The 15,187-nt window shown below is 36.5% G+C and overlaps 1 protein-coding gene across 3 annotated transcripts; it reads right to left on the bottom strand.

Annotated features, from left to right (window-relative positions):
- Positions 1–6,793: 6,793 nt before the first annotated feature.
- spmip7 (sperm microtubule inner protein 7) lies at positions 6,794–14,564 on the bottom strand. Of its 3 annotated transcripts, none has more exons than XM_079855832.1 (9): positions 13,959–14,563; positions 13,790–13,848; positions 11,743–11,819; positions 11,059–11,197; positions 10,916–10,983; positions 10,636–10,677; positions 10,353–10,460; positions 10,166–10,267; positions 6,794–6,985 (listed from the first exon to the last, which is right to left on the bottom strand). In XM_079855832.1, exons 1-9 carry the CDS (start codon positions 14,488–14,490, stop codon positions 6,859–6,861), a joined length of 1,254 nt encoding a protein of 417 aa, XP_079711958.1. In that variant the 5' UTR covers positions 14,491–14,563; the 3' UTR covers positions 6,794–6,858. The 3 variants fall into 3 exon arrangements, with proteins under 3 accessions (XP_079711958.1, XP_079711960.1, XP_079711959.1); XM_079855833.1 differs by having other exon boundaries at positions 6,849–6,985; positions 10,357–10,460; XM_079855834.1 differs by lacking the exon at positions 10,353–10,460 and having other exon boundaries at positions 13,959–14,564.
- Between the last annotated feature and the right edge of the window lie 623 nt (positions 14,565–15,187).

The following is a 15,187-nucleotide window of genomic DNA, read 5'->3' as shown; positions in this document are numbered from 1 at the left end:
ACATTGCCTCATGGCTGTGGTATTGGCGTTATAAATTAGTTTTTTTCCCCCCAGTGATCCAAAAGTTTGACCGTTCCAGGTAGCCATATCTCAGGAGCTGCTGGTGCTGAGTCATGTTGAGTCAGGAGGCCACTCTTATCTCCAGTCTCCAGGAGGACTTTTTCAGGCTGTTGGGTGTGGGGTGAAACGGGAACCCTGGATTATGGTGGCTTGTTTTTTTCAGGACAACCTGTTGTTTAAGTTTGTGACCCTCTGGAAGGCCAGAAAGTTTTCTTCTTCTGATATTATAATAAACGGAGTAAAAACTGTCTGTTACATTACAAAGGGACAGTCTAATCTCCAGAGAGGACGTTGAGGGAATGCTCTTGGTGTAGGGTGACTCAGCAAACTGTGTTCTTGCTCCAGTCACACCAGAGCGGAGAAGAGGCTTGCAGAGCCATGGAGGTGCACGATGACTCTCAAAAACTGCTGTCTTTGAGCTTGTGTAGCCTAATGAATGTATTGAATGTATTTTCTTCAGTCAATAAACTTTTGGACTCTTTTGTGTTAAACATTGAATTAGTGAAGTTAACATTTTCAATTCATTTATTTTCTCTCCGCTATTCAGTGTTGGGTAAGTTACTCTAAAAAAAGTAATTCATTACTAGCTAATTACATCTTCAACAGTGTAATTAGATTACTGTATTAATTACTCTCTGCAAAAAGTATTGCATTACTTATTACTAATTACATTCTAAATCCCATACCAAGCTCGACCAGTTGAACAATACAAGGATAGACATGAAACTGCTCTTTTAATTCTTTCAAATAAGTAATATACATTTGCATAAATTATTATTGAATTGACCAAAGTTTTTAATGGGAGAAGGTTACATTTGAAACATAAATTTTATCATTAGATGTTACATTTTGATGTTAAATCCACTATTGTTTCATATATAATTGTTCTATAGAGTACTATCACAATTAGCATTCTATTCTATAAGAATTCCAATATTTTATAAGGAATTTGAAGTATAAGTTGACATACTTGCAAAGTTACATATAGTCAGTAGAATGTCTGTTGGGGAGCATATAAAATATAATATTAAAACATTTTTATAATATAAAATAAAGTCTTAGCAGATATCAAGCAGACAGTCTACTCTAATGAGAGTTAGTTGACATGTAGTTGCAAAGTTTCTAATAGTCAGTAATAGAATGTCTAAAGTTGACTATATGCATATTCTTTTTTTATATATAACACTACAACAGTAATGCCATAGAGTAAAAAGATTTTCGTATTTTTGGAAAGTTTTTATTTATTTATTAAATAAATAATAGCCTAATGTCAAGTCAAATGTATTTATATAGCTTTTTTCACAATAAAGCAGCATTACAGAAAATCACAATGTTAATGTTCTTAATATATTAATATCTATGCCTTATGTAATCTGCCATTTAGCAGATTAAAGCTGGGTAATTGTGTCATTTTGTGACGATATTAAGTATATTGAGACTTGCTAGCCTAGTATAAATTGCTTTACACGTGTACTTTATGTATGCGGATGAAGTTGGATACTTAACCAACTTTAGAGCTGGTCGATACATTTTGGGACAAATATACAATATACTATATACAGTAGTATATCACTTTTGTAAAAAAATAATTTCAAAATTGTAGATAAAACAGATTATTGGAATACATACTATCAGTCTTTCTATTTTTCTTTTCTATTGCTACTAACTTTTTACAAATAATTACGTTTCTACACAATTTTTTTTCAGGGTTTATGTATGTGGATAAAGTTGGATATAATATACTGTAGATCTTACTTTATATATTGAGCTGTGTGATAATAGTTTACATTTTCTGAAGATTATGCACTTATACTGTGCACTATGTTCTCAGCAGTCTGTGTATGAATTTTATACGGTTATTTTGTCATCCAGCATCAGAGTCTGATTTGGCCACGTAAAGAAAGCTGCGACAGTTGAGTGCATTACATAAGTGTGGAAGTGTCCAACATTCCACACTTAGTTTTTCCGGTTAATATTTAAGTATTTAAAGTGCACTTTTTCTTTTTGGAATTTTCAGTGTGAACACACTATTTATACCACAACACAGCATAGAATAATGCATAAGTATGCAAATTGGGACCCAACTCTTGTTTTCTAAAGTGATTTTAAATCGCAGGCATACATTTTGGGGAGTAAATAACAAGTGAAAGTATACAGGAAAATATAAAAGCACAACATTTGAGAAAATGTCTTTATAATTCAATTGCTAAAATAAAATAATAATGAATGGTATTTTTTAAATAAATGCTGTAAATGTTAATTTTCTACATATACATTTTGATATCAAATAAAGTTATTAATTAATGTCATGATCCTGCCTCAAGAATTAAAGAATGACAAGGACTAGATGGCAGAATCATGACAATTAAAGTATATGCTAACCTTAGTTTTGTGTTATCGACAAATATGAATTAATAATGAGCAATAGTATAAATTAAAGTTATCTTAGCTTCATAAAAGCTGTAAAAAAAATAGTAGTTCATTGTTAGATACCTATAATGCAGAAATTCTTAGCACTTATTGCTAAGCGCTAACTCTTGGAATTAATAGGATGAACATTCACCAATTTCACCTTGGAGAAACAAGAGCTATTAAACATATTATCTTAAGTTATCCAGTAGCAAAGTAAACCAACGAGGAAAGAACAGAGACATCCTCTTATTGCTTATTTTATGGATCTTTGAGCAGCTTTCACACCCCCTAATTTATAGCTTTAACAACATGTAATCCATAATTGGTTTAACTATCTAAATAAGTCAGAGATGTTCGAGATTGGTAATCACTTTAATAGTCTGCTGTATTTAAATTCTTAATCTGGGGCTGAAAAATCTCACTTTCTTTGGGAATGTATTATGCAGGGGATGTCAGAGTAAATTAAATTCCCCTCTGCACACTAAAGCATCAATTTCCTTATGGTAATTATCTGCGGGAATGGATATGTCACTGGAGGGAGTCAGGCATGCTTGACATTTAGCCTCTTTATGTGGAAATGACAAAAAAAAGCTAAGCGGCGGGAGGGAAATTAATCTCTCGGCCGAGCGAGTATGGTGAAGACCCTAAAGGACTGTCGCTGAATCAGTCATTATGTTTGTGACCCCATCTTGAAAATTGAGCCAATGATACGATGTAGACAAGAAAAAGACTAAGCTCAAGGAACTGAGAAGAGTGGAGAAAAGTACAGTTTAATGATCATCCTCTAAATTTTGGGGGCGCTTTTTGAATGGTGCAGTGAGCTTGGCTAAAGGAAAATAGATGCTAATACTTAGAATGGACAGAGGTTAAAAATCAGAGGAGGCATTGCTGTGCACGCTTAAATGTCAAAGGCAACTAGCCAAAATCTAGTGATTTGGGGATCTCTCAAGTTGACTGAAAACAGCAGCTGCAGTAGCTTTAGTATCTTAGGTTACTGAATTCTGAATCCAGTTATTACAAAACATGACTGGTGTAGACTCATTGAAAAAACATGCCTCTACATTTCTGCATAACTCTGAAAACATACCTATATACAATTCATTGACAACAAAACACAAATGACTTGTGCCTTTTCACACAAATTATAATTACAGGGGATTATCAATTAATAAATACTTATTTTTGTGTGCTTCTTGCACAATACTATGTTATGACCTCAGAATGCTTTTTCTGTAGTGCATGATCTGTAAATTAATGCATTTTGACATTAGCATCACATAATAAGCTCCATATGTATGGATTGTCTGATGTAGTAAACTTGCTCGATAGCTGGTTGCTTATCTCATGCTTGCTAACACTTTCGTGTTACTTTCAGTTTCAGTTTTTTTATTAAATGCCCCTTGTCTTCATTTTACTTAATTCATCAGTGGTACTCATCTTGCTGGATCTGTCTGGTGCTTTTGACACAGTTAACCACAAGATCCCCCGTCAACCCTCATGACACTGGGCATCTCAGGAACCACACCCCAGTGGTTCAAGTCTTACCTCTCATGTAGGTCCTACAGTCAGGGTGTCTTGGAGGGGTGAGGTGTTTAAGTCGCAACATCTAGTTACTGGGGTGCCTCAGGGCTCAGTGCTTGGACCACTTCTCTTCTCCATCACTAGGATCTGTTTCATTCAGAAACATGGCTTTTCCTATCACTGCTAGGCTGATGACACATTCCAGGCGGATGATCCGGCGGTAGCTACTCGTATCTCAGCCTACCTGACAGACATTTCTTGCTGGATGAAGGACCATCACTTTAACTCAGCCTTGCAAAGACAGAACTGCTTGTGGTTTCAGCCAACCTAACACTTCATCGCAACTTCTCCATTCAGCTAGGCTCATCAATCATAACTCCTTCCAGGACCGCCAGGAACCTTGGAGTTGTGATTGATGATCAGTTAAACTTCACAGACCACATTGCTAAAACTACCCGGTCCTGCAGATTTGCCTTATACAACATTAGGAAGATCAGATCTTTTGGAGCATGCTACACAACTCCAAAGCTCTTGTTCTATCCAGACTGGAAAATTGTAATGCTCTCTTGACTTGTACTATCAAACCTAATGCAAAACCTAAATGATAAATTATAACCTAGACTTATTTAGGTAGTTCAAATTATGGATTACATGTTGGTAGAGATCACATTAAAGCGATAGTTCACACAAAAAATACATTTCTGTCATCATTTACTCACCCTCAAGTTGTTCCAAACCTGTATGAATTTTTTTCTTCTACTAATCACAAAAGAAGATATTTTGAAGAATATGAGTAACCAAACAGTTGATTGACCCTACTGATTCAATAGTATGGAAAAAATACTATCAATCAATCTGTATTTATTTCTATAGCACATTTAAAAAAATACACAAGTTGACCAAAGTGCTATGGAAGTCAATTGGGTCCCATCAACTGTTTGGTTAGAAACATTCTTCAAAATATCTTCTTTTGTGTTCAGCAGAAGAAAGAAATTCATACAGGTTTGGAACAACTTGAGGGTGAGAATTTTCATTTTTGGGTGAACTATCCCTTCAACAGCATGTATAGCTTGTTCAATAAACTGCTTCTATTGCTCTCATCATTTATAAGTCACATTGGATTAAAGCGTTTGCTAAATGACTAAATGTAAATGGTGCATCTTATTCCAAACCTCCTGAATCTATTCTTCCTCTGTTACTTCTGTATCAATCTTAAAACAATACCTTAGACAACAAATCCTCCCACTGTAGAGTTATAGATTTAATGATTCAAAGTCAATCATATTAATTAAAACACTTTTAGTTGTAATGAAATTATGAAAAATAATGAAAGTACAGAATAGTAATGTGTAAATGCTGGGCTCATATGCAATAGATCAATGACTTTTGATTAACATCCTGTCTGGATCTGATAAATTACAGTTTAGAACAGTTGAGGTGTAGTCAAATTTATCATTGTTCCGTGGGTTTTGTGGGTGAAATTCAGCCATTTCAATATGAATCCACACAATCTGGTATTTTGCGAGAGGATTTCGCAACAGGTTCAAGTTGGTCTCACAAAATAACTCTGCTGACCAACAGAAAAGCTTGTTATGCTGCTTGAGCCTCTGTGCTTCATACAGCACAACACTATTGCCAATAAACAATGGACCTTTTTTTTTTAGCTGAAATTTCTTGTGACAGCACCTTTATAACTCTCAGACATTACTTGTGCCTATTTGTAGATGTAGATCTCTATATCAAAAGAGAACTAGGAACATCTCAGAAACATAAGAGACTGTTTCAACAACTTGCATCTATCGTGCTGAGTCTGTCGCATGTTGGAAAGGTCTTTACTTTGTCTAGCGGGCTCATAGTGATGGGCTGAAGGTCACCTTAGAGAAAGCGCTTAAGACCCTGAAACAAAAGACAAGTCCGATCCCTTTCATTGGCCCCAAGATGGACGTTAGTTATCTGTTAACCACATCTCCATCTCTGGAAATACCGCAGTGAGGGTTTTATTCCCACCATGGCTCAGCTGTCAAACTAACTGAAAACAGAGAAAGTTTTCCCACTGCCCAAAAACAGATATGATGTTCAACATAGTGCAAAGCATTAGTCACAATGACATCTAACAATTTCCTCTCCTCCTGTGTACCGACTTTTATAAATTCATTTGTTTGGTTTTTAGCACCTTTTCAGTCCTAAATACATGTTGATTCTTACTATGTTTTCAACTGGTGGATTCGACTGAGCTGCTTCCAGAGCGGACTGTTTTCAACATAGAAGTGCAAAGACGACAAAGGGGGAAACAGGAAACCAGCATGTTCCTATTTCCTGTTAGCAGGTGAAGCTGCACTGGTATTCTTTCTTTTATTCTCCAAACCACAGTTCTTGGGGTGCAAAACTAGAGCATTTCAGAAATGCATGTCTTTTGTTTTCTTTTAAGATCAGATCAGGCAAAGTTTTATTTGCATTGCCATTGCTGCGTAACCACAAAGTAGCTCTTTCCACAAGCTGTTTGTAAGTGCTTTTTGAATGTACCAAGGCAATAAAAGAATGCAGAAGAGGATCTGTGAGAAAATGATGCACTCATTTATCCGCATGGACACACATATAGTCAAATACGTAAGCCACACACACCCACACCGAATGTTTAAGACAATGCCACATCCTCCACATTTTCAGAAGCACTCATCTAAATCAAGGGAAATTATGCTAATAAAACATCTCATTATTCAGAGCTCAGAGAATCAGTCATTGACATAGCATCATTATAGATCTATTCACAAACACAGATTGGATTTCATGAAAAGGGAGGCTCTCATTTCCCACACTTCTTCATAATTTATTCTTCTTTTTAAGGAACTTGTCGTACTTTTAGAGTTATTTCACGGAAAGTACCGGGGCTTTGGGATGAAAGTAAGGGTTTCCCGGTGGGACAGTGGTGATCATTCCTGATAGAGGGGCCTTGTGTCCGTGGTGTGGGGAGCTCCAGGTACCAGGACGGCTTCTAGAAACGGAAAAGGATCACATTAAAGGAATATTCGGGGTTCAAGACACGTTAAATTCAATCAACAGCACTTGTGGCATAATCTTGAAGAAATTTGAATCTGTAAATGTTAAAATACCCCGTTTTAGTCATATAGCCTCACGACATGTTAACATGCTGGTTTTAGAGTGGAAATGCAGCTGTAACAATAACAAGAACAACTTGACAGCTCAAATAATACAGAAATGAACAGAATAAAGTATAAAATTATAAGCCCAACATTTCTGCTTTTAAATCATTTCCATTGTAAGTTCCTCACCAACCTCGATTTTCTTTTTTAATTAAAAGGTTCAAATGAAATAAATGAACTTTTTGTGGTAATCAACATGCTACAAATATTGCTTGTATTGAACCTGGAATATTCAGTTAATCAAAAAATTATTGGTGGGTAGTTAAAAAAGATATTAAATAATTGATTTTAATTAATTATAATTAGTTATTATAATTGAATTGATAAAATGTATTATAAATATTTAGTGACCTCACTGTAACATATTTACTTATTAATAATTTCACACCACAGGACTATTTCACGCGAACTAATGAACGAAAAAAGGTTAAAAAGTGTGAAAAATTTAAAAGATCAGATGACCAGTCACATGACCTAAAATATACATTTTAACCTAAAATCTTGATGTTAATGGAAAAAGTTCATAGACATCTTGTGTGTCAACTACTGTATTTATTTACTAATGCTTTGAAAAAGGGAGTATCATGAAGCTATTCGAATGTGTCCGATTTTCCAGAAAGCAAACTGTGTCTTATGATGAAAACGGCAGAGGAATAAAAACAGTTTGGAGACATCTCCAAATAAGGAGTAGGAGAGAGTTAGAGGAAGTTGTAAAGGTGCTGACTTTCTGCTGTAAGGAAAAGAGATGGGAGGTCTGTTTTATCGGCAAAGGAAACAGATTTCAGAGCACCGGTGACTCCAGGAAAATGGATCTGGGTTGAGTAAAAACCACGATTACCACCGGCAACAAGAGCAGCTCAGCTTTGGATAGGGCCATCTGGAGAGGTCTGTTCCAAAAAGACGGTAAACCAGCTCTTCTGAGGCCCAGCTAGGAAACACGTTTTCAAAAAAAACCCACCCGGTCCTTGGGTGAGGAGTTTGGTTTTCCTCCAGTGCTTCTCTCAAACACCTCCTCCTCCTTCTTCCTCTTTACTCGAGCTGCTGATGCCTGATTCCTACTCATTCTGAAAGCCGAGGACGTTTTACTTTGCAGACAGAGGGTGGAAGAGTGTTCCTGGTAGTGTCTGTCTGATTTGACTCTTCACAAACCCACAGAAAATAACAATGCTTCATGACTTTAGTATATGACCAAGTATATTCTTCCACGTCTCTGTACTTATCTTGTCTGCTTTATAAGATGACCTGAACTTTGTTCAGCTTGACACGTCATGTTGGGGTCTACTAAATGTAGCCACATGCTGCAGAGCGTTGAAGAGCATAAAACTAGGGCAGACACAGAGCATAGCCTCAAACAGAAGGGGAACACGCAGGAGATTGAAAAAATAAGTTTGACAGGACACATACTAAGGCAGAAACAGAAACAGAGATCAGAAGATAAATGACTGCAATGGTTTGTGGGAAACGCCTCTTCAGACTGATCCTGTGATGTGCTTACTGTTACAGGGCATGTTTACTACCGCACTATTAGAATGTGCAATGACACAGACTAGGCTTGATTTTATTAGCATTCATTCACCTTTAGATCATAACTTTACCACTATAACGTTTTTAAGCAAATGTAAATACATTTACTTAGTATTCTGACCAGATAATTATGCAAGATTTACATTAGAGTATTCAATTCTTTATATTTGTATTGATTTATAAAATTATAAATCATTAACTAATTTCAGGGAATTTGAGTGTGTTAGTGGTTTTGACCACAAAAGTTGACTTACAAAAGAACGTTCTGAATACAAAGCACTGCTGCCACCTACTGAGATAAAAGTGGTACAGTGAGGTTTTATGTTGGCTATAATAATAATAAAAAAAGGTCTGTATTGCATTTCTCTGTGTAAAGGTCTTAAAGGTTGAATGTCTCAAAAGGATTTTTTTTTTTTTTTTTTTTTTTTGCATAAAGAAATTGATTAGGCATACTATTTTTAGATTTTTGTCAGTTTGCCAATATTTACATTTCAAACATAGCAAATTCTGCAGTTACTATATGTTGACTTTTTTTGTAATTCCCATTATTGTCAATGGTGATTAGGTTCTAATACAGAGCAGTGTTATTTTAGTGACATTTAGATACTATTATAGTTTTATTATTATTTTTACATTTTTATTTTCACATTTTAATTTGTTTTCTTTTTTGTCACTGTTAGTGTAAGTTTTTTTTAATGTCTATATAGTTTTTATTCATTTTTATTTCAGTTTTAGTTTATTTCAGTATCAACACTGTAAAAATAGTTGCTGCCTTAAATTTTTAAGTACAATCAACTTGGATGTTTACGTAATTTCATTTAAACTTAAATTAAATTAAACTGACTTAAAAATTAGTTGAATCTTGTATAACTTGTCAAAAAAAATGTTGATGAGTTAAAGCAATGTAAAAACACGTTGTCATAACCTGATTATATATATTTTTTACAGTGAAGTTAAAATAAATGAAAATAAGAAATACTGCCTTAAATTTTTATTTTATTTCAGTTAATGTTTATTTTATTTCAAGCATCAAAAATGTTTTTGTTTTTTTTTAAATGGTTTTATTGCAGTTTTGGTTTCAGTTTATTATAATAATGCTGATGCAAAGTAACTGTCTGTTGTCTGTTAGATAAATGCACTAAAACAATTTTTGTTTATTTAGCAATTTTTTTGCCATTATATTAATGGGAATGAGATTTGTTGCATTGTTTAATGAGATTTTGATTAAGAGTTTTATAAATGAAGAAGGATAGAAAGACCAAGAACGACTATAAGAAAGACCATAACTGATTATTTGTCAACACAATAACGTCACAAAGCAAAATATCCATTTATTCATTTACTAAACCGCTTGTCCTATTTCGGGTTGCGGATTATGGAGTTGATCCCAAAGTCTTGGGTCATAGTCAGGGAAACATCCTGGACAGATAGCCAGTCCATCGCAGACAAAGCAAACTATCTAAATCTGAAATGTTGTGATGACTTACCCTGCTGTTTGTGGAGTATACGGTAAAGAAGGCAGACTGTCAGCTGAGGTGTGTGGTCTGTCAAACTTGGCTTTTCCAGTGTAACCAGGTATAGTAGTTCGGCTACAGAGAAAACAAAACATCTTCCTTATAAAGAGCTCTGTAGAATGGTTAACTTCTGATGTATACACAACTATCAGACTAATACTAGCTGGCAGGGGTGTGAGGAGGCACTGTGGTCCGCAGAACAGTCAGAGGGACGAAGTCTTCTTCTGGGACGTCCACACTGTCCATGTTCTCAGAGCCTACCGTACCGCTGTACAGTACAGAGAGATCACAAATATCTCTCAAAGGCTTAAAAAATGTACTGGAAAATAACTAAACAGCAATACACTGACAGGTATGCAACTGATTTGTTTTGAGTAGTTTATAACAAACATTTGTGTATAGAAATGATCATAAGTTTACTAAAGATCTATGCATCTGCTTACCAATATAAAGGTACATGGCCTGATTTTGGAAATGGACTGGTGCTGTTAATTGAAAACAATTGTCAGAAACAACTCAATTTTATTATACACAGTGCACTATACAGTATAAACTCAAAACCCTGTAGCTCAAACAGTATAGCATGGTATTAAAAATGCCAAGGTCATGGGTTCGATTCCCAGGAAAAGCAAGAACTGATAACAATGCATCTTGAACGCAGTGTAACTCGCTTTGGATAAAAGTGTCTGCCTAATGCATTACAGGGGTATTTAAATCACTTACAAGCTGATGGGTTTCCTTGTGTTAAATGTGGCACGCAACTGATGTTTGTTCCAACGGGATCCAATAGCCTGAAAGCAAAGAAATCTCTCTGAATGTCTCAGATGTTCAGCAGAATAACCTCACTACCAGTGCAGCAGACTCACCTGCCACGGCTCAGGTCTGCTGTGGTATCGCTTCAGCAACAATCGTTGACTCATGGGGTCAGCCATTTTTTCCAGTGTAGTTGTGGGTGGTTTGTGGCGAGGAGGTAACTTTGAGTCCCAGTCTACATTCTCATAACCTCTATTGCAGAGCATATCCACACAGTCACATGCATAAGACATATAAACACTCAGCTGGCATATTAGCATCTACCATATCCTTTTTTTTACATTTGAAGTCACCATGAAATCAAATATTGTGGTAGATATTATAAAGGATTTATTAGTACACAACATTATTATTTTAATTTATGTGGTCCCGTAATCTTTCATCAAAATAACTTCCCCTCCCCCTTGCAATGACTTCTCTTCTCTGATGACGTGTTTACTGGCAAGAGAGCGGGACAACCTGTCAATCACATGACATCACGGCAATAGCAAACCACAACCATCAATCAATCCCTGATGGACAAAAAAAGTCTCAAGAAAAGACCATTGCATCTTCCAGTTTGAAAAATTGACAAATGTATAGCTTGAGTGCACTGTAAGTTTTGGATAAAAGTGCCTGTCAAACGTGTAAACAGACAAATGGTACAGAAAACACCAAATGGTCAAGTAGAGAGTCTTGGAAGACAAATTGTTGTAATTCTGCTGTTAAGGGAGCTTTTAGAGCAAACATATTCAGACCTTTGGGCTGCAGAAGTGTAGATGTATTGTCGAGCTGCCGTTGCTCTGCTATCAAAAAGAACAGATGGTCCTGGACCCTAGGAAGGGATAGTAAACAGACAATGGCATATTATTAGCAAATGTCCTATGGTCTAAAAGTCAAGTCATCTTCATTTACATAGCGCTTTTAACAATGTAGATTGTTCCAAAGCGGCTTTACAGTGATAATAGGAAAAGTAACAGAGATTGTTTTGGCTTTATAGCAGCTCTAGAATAAAGTTATTGTCCAGCTAAAGTAAGTTTTAATTGATTCACTTCCGTCTTAAAATTTATAATACAGAATTTTTATTGCTTCCGCGCAGCCACGCGAACCGGAATTATCCCGACAATTCGGCAACCCGTAATTCTTCACAAATTTCAAAAAGTGTGACATAATAGGGCAAATATAACATACAAATTAAGTTTCAAAATTATTTAAAAACACAATAAGGAATTTTGTAGAATAATTGTAGCTCTTTTGTGTGTAATGACATTTAATAGGGACTGGAGCACGGCTTATGTTTAAAAAAGCATGCCGTTATAAAAGTAGTTTACACAACTCTTTGCATGCACTTTATTCAACATTTTCTGAAGCCATAAAATGCTTAAAATGCATAAAAAAAAACAGACCGAAATTGAAGTCAACCAATCAACCAATTTATTGAAAACAGCCAAATGAATGATTCATTCATTCAGGAATCGAACATAGCTACATCTCTCATGGATGTGTCAAGGGTCCTGTGTAGCCTTAAGATGCGTTTTGGTCGACCGGATCACAAGTGGACGTAAATGGGGTCTAAAACATTTTGAGATTGACCCCTTTCGACCACTTCCAGATGTAGTCGAAAACATTTTCAACTGGGTTAACGCTGATGTAGTCGAATGTGTTCGAACAGCCACAAAATTATGTTTTATTAACAAAGTTCGGGAGGAGCACGGTCAAATAATTGATCCAATTATCACATCATTCCAACCAGCTGTCTGTCAACAATCAGTAATCAACATGTCTATCCAATCAGCATGAGTGGAGATCTATATACTCATTTGACTCACCAATGTTCCTCGACAGTTTTTCAGCATCCCTCCACCACCCCGTCTCCTCACACTCGCCTTGTTACTTCGTAATCAGCAATACGGGGGGAGCACTCTGGGTTCGGGCCCAATATCCGAGCTCGGAGCCCTTTCCCCGGACAGCACGCCAAATATGCATACCATTTATTCTATCTAACTTATTTGTAAGTGTGAACTCCATCTACTCTGCCCCTACTGGCCTAATGCGTAAACAGTGTGGGAAGCGCGTTATTCAGATGGGATTTAAACTTTGTCGGAGACCCAAGTTTGCTTTAAAGACGAAATTAAACGTACCAAGCAAAATGTTCTCTCACCATTCCTGATTTCACCGCTTTCAGACCAGAAACGAAACGAGTGTTTTTTCGTCGTCTCCGGTCGCTTTCTTATTTAAATTGTGCGAGCTTATTTTGTCCATCAGAATGAAAGATCTGAAAAAAACCTCCAATCGAAGAAATCTGGACAGAAGTGGTTGAAAGTGGACGCCTACCTCGTCTACTTGTGATCCAATGACCAAAACGCATCAGATGTAAATAGGGTCAATGAGAGGTCAGAAATTAAAGCTAGTTGAAAGTAAATTATGATTTAGATTCTCAGACAATACACGACTTGTATATAATTTTTGATACTTTCATGGTGCTTTTGTGTCATTTTTGAAGATTGAAAGCTTAGTCCCCATTAATTGTAACAACTGCATGTAAAAGAGCGACCAGTGCAATTCTTCAAAATTTCTCTTTTTATGTTCCAAGGGAGACAGAGAGTTAAAAGTAATATGGGTTTGGAGCAACATGAGGGTGAGTTAATGATAACAGAATGTTCATTTTTGGGTGAACTATTTCTTTAAGGCACATTTCACATGAATAGTTAAATGTTCAGTGCTGTAAAAGTGACAAAGCTTCGAACAAACCACATACAAGAGTAATATTACAGTAGCAGGGATGAATAATTGAGCACTACTGACCACATTTATTTCATGGCTGTCCTGAGAGGGGTGTTCAGTACTCTGTGCACTTGTCCAACCTGATGACAAAGCAGACAGAATACGTTAATAAATATGTAAGAGTCTGAAACTTAAATTGCTTTTTGTTACACACTGCTTGCAGGCCTGTAACAAAAAAGGTTGCAGTTACCTCCAAGGTTTGCCTTCAATGCTGCCTCTGGTTTCATCCTGGAGTTCCACCTCTTGTGCTCAGACTTGTCATATATCAGAGCTGAAGGTCTGGTTGGAGGAGTCTGAGGCCTGTCTCGTGCTCCTGCCGGAACCCACAGATCAGACGGGGTGTAAACAGTTTCAATGAATGGTGTTCTGCTCTTTGCTTCCAGACGCACCTGTGCCCCTGCACTCAGTTGACCGGAGCACGGATCTATTAGAGTCAGATAGTCACGCAGTGGCACCAGAGAAGAGTTTTCATCTGGTGTCTGGGCTCCAGGATTGAATTTGGAGAACGCACGTCTGTCTGTCTCGACCATGCTCTCAAAGTCATACCTTCCCTCTGGACCCTTCTCACAGGGCAGATTCATACTTCTGCACCGCCACCTGCTCACTGCATGTGAACTCTCACAGGGTGTCTTGAGAAGTATCACACGATAAGGTTCTCGTTCCACCTCCATTAATGATTTATAAAAGCAAACAATTAACCAATAAATAGAATATATTTCCATAAACGCAGCATCTCTCTTCTAGATGTGGTGGGATTATGCAGATGGAAGCCGCAGGTGTAATCATCAGCGTTCGCTGTTGCCAGGAGACTGACTGTCATTAGTTTGTCATTAGATTGCCTCCTGTGTCACTGCAGTCAGCGGGAGGTCAAATTACTGGCATGTGTCTGTAAACTGACACGCTGGGACTCAATAGACTCACAATGAGACTAAAACTCATTATTGAGAAGAATTACAGATCGTCATCTATTTTGGACAGCTAAACTTGAATGAGAATGACGATTAACGGTTTAAGTAGTAATGATTTTAATGCATGTAGGATGTTGAATGCAAAATAACCAACCGTTATAACATTCAATGGTCACTAGGTGGAGACCTAGATCAGACAATTTGGGCTATGATGTTGTCTCACATGATGATGGTATTAGGTCTTATATGAAGCCAAATATAATTATTACACCCTAACCATAACCCAACCTCTTACAGACACCTTTTGTCAGTTTCACACGTGAAATAAGTTATTAATTAATATCTATGTGCAGCTATCGTCTATATTGTAAGAACCACAGTGTCCCCGCAATACTATAATTATAGGAACAATTGGTCCCCACAACGATAGAAAAAAAGAGCACAAAAAAACACTTATGTAACATACCAATATCTTATGTTATTTAAGGTACAATGGGGCTTAAAATGGTCT

The sequence above is a fragment of the Squalius cephalus genome (genome assembly GCF_949319135.1).
Source record: "Squalius cephalus genome assembly, chromosome: 21".
Lineage (NCBI taxonomy): Eukaryota > Metazoa > Chordata > Actinopteri > Cypriniformes > Leuciscidae > Squalius > Squalius cephalus.
This window is presented reverse-complemented; position numbering and strand designations above follow the sequence as displayed.

Bases quoted from the DNA above. Each gene is read 5' to 3' on its own strand.
- spmip7 (XM_079855832.1), bottom strand. From the start codon at position 14,490: ATGGAAATATATTCTATTTATTGGTTAATTGTTTGCTTTTATAAATCA. The intron at 13,849-13,958 runs GTAACTGCAACC...CTTTGTCATCAG, and splicing joins ATTGAAGGCAAACCTTGGAG to GTTGGACAAGTGCACAGAGT. The intron at 11,820-13,789 runs GTCAGTAGTGCT...ATCCCTTCCTAG, and splicing joins ACAGCCATGAAATAAATGTG to GGTCCAGGACCATCTGTTCT.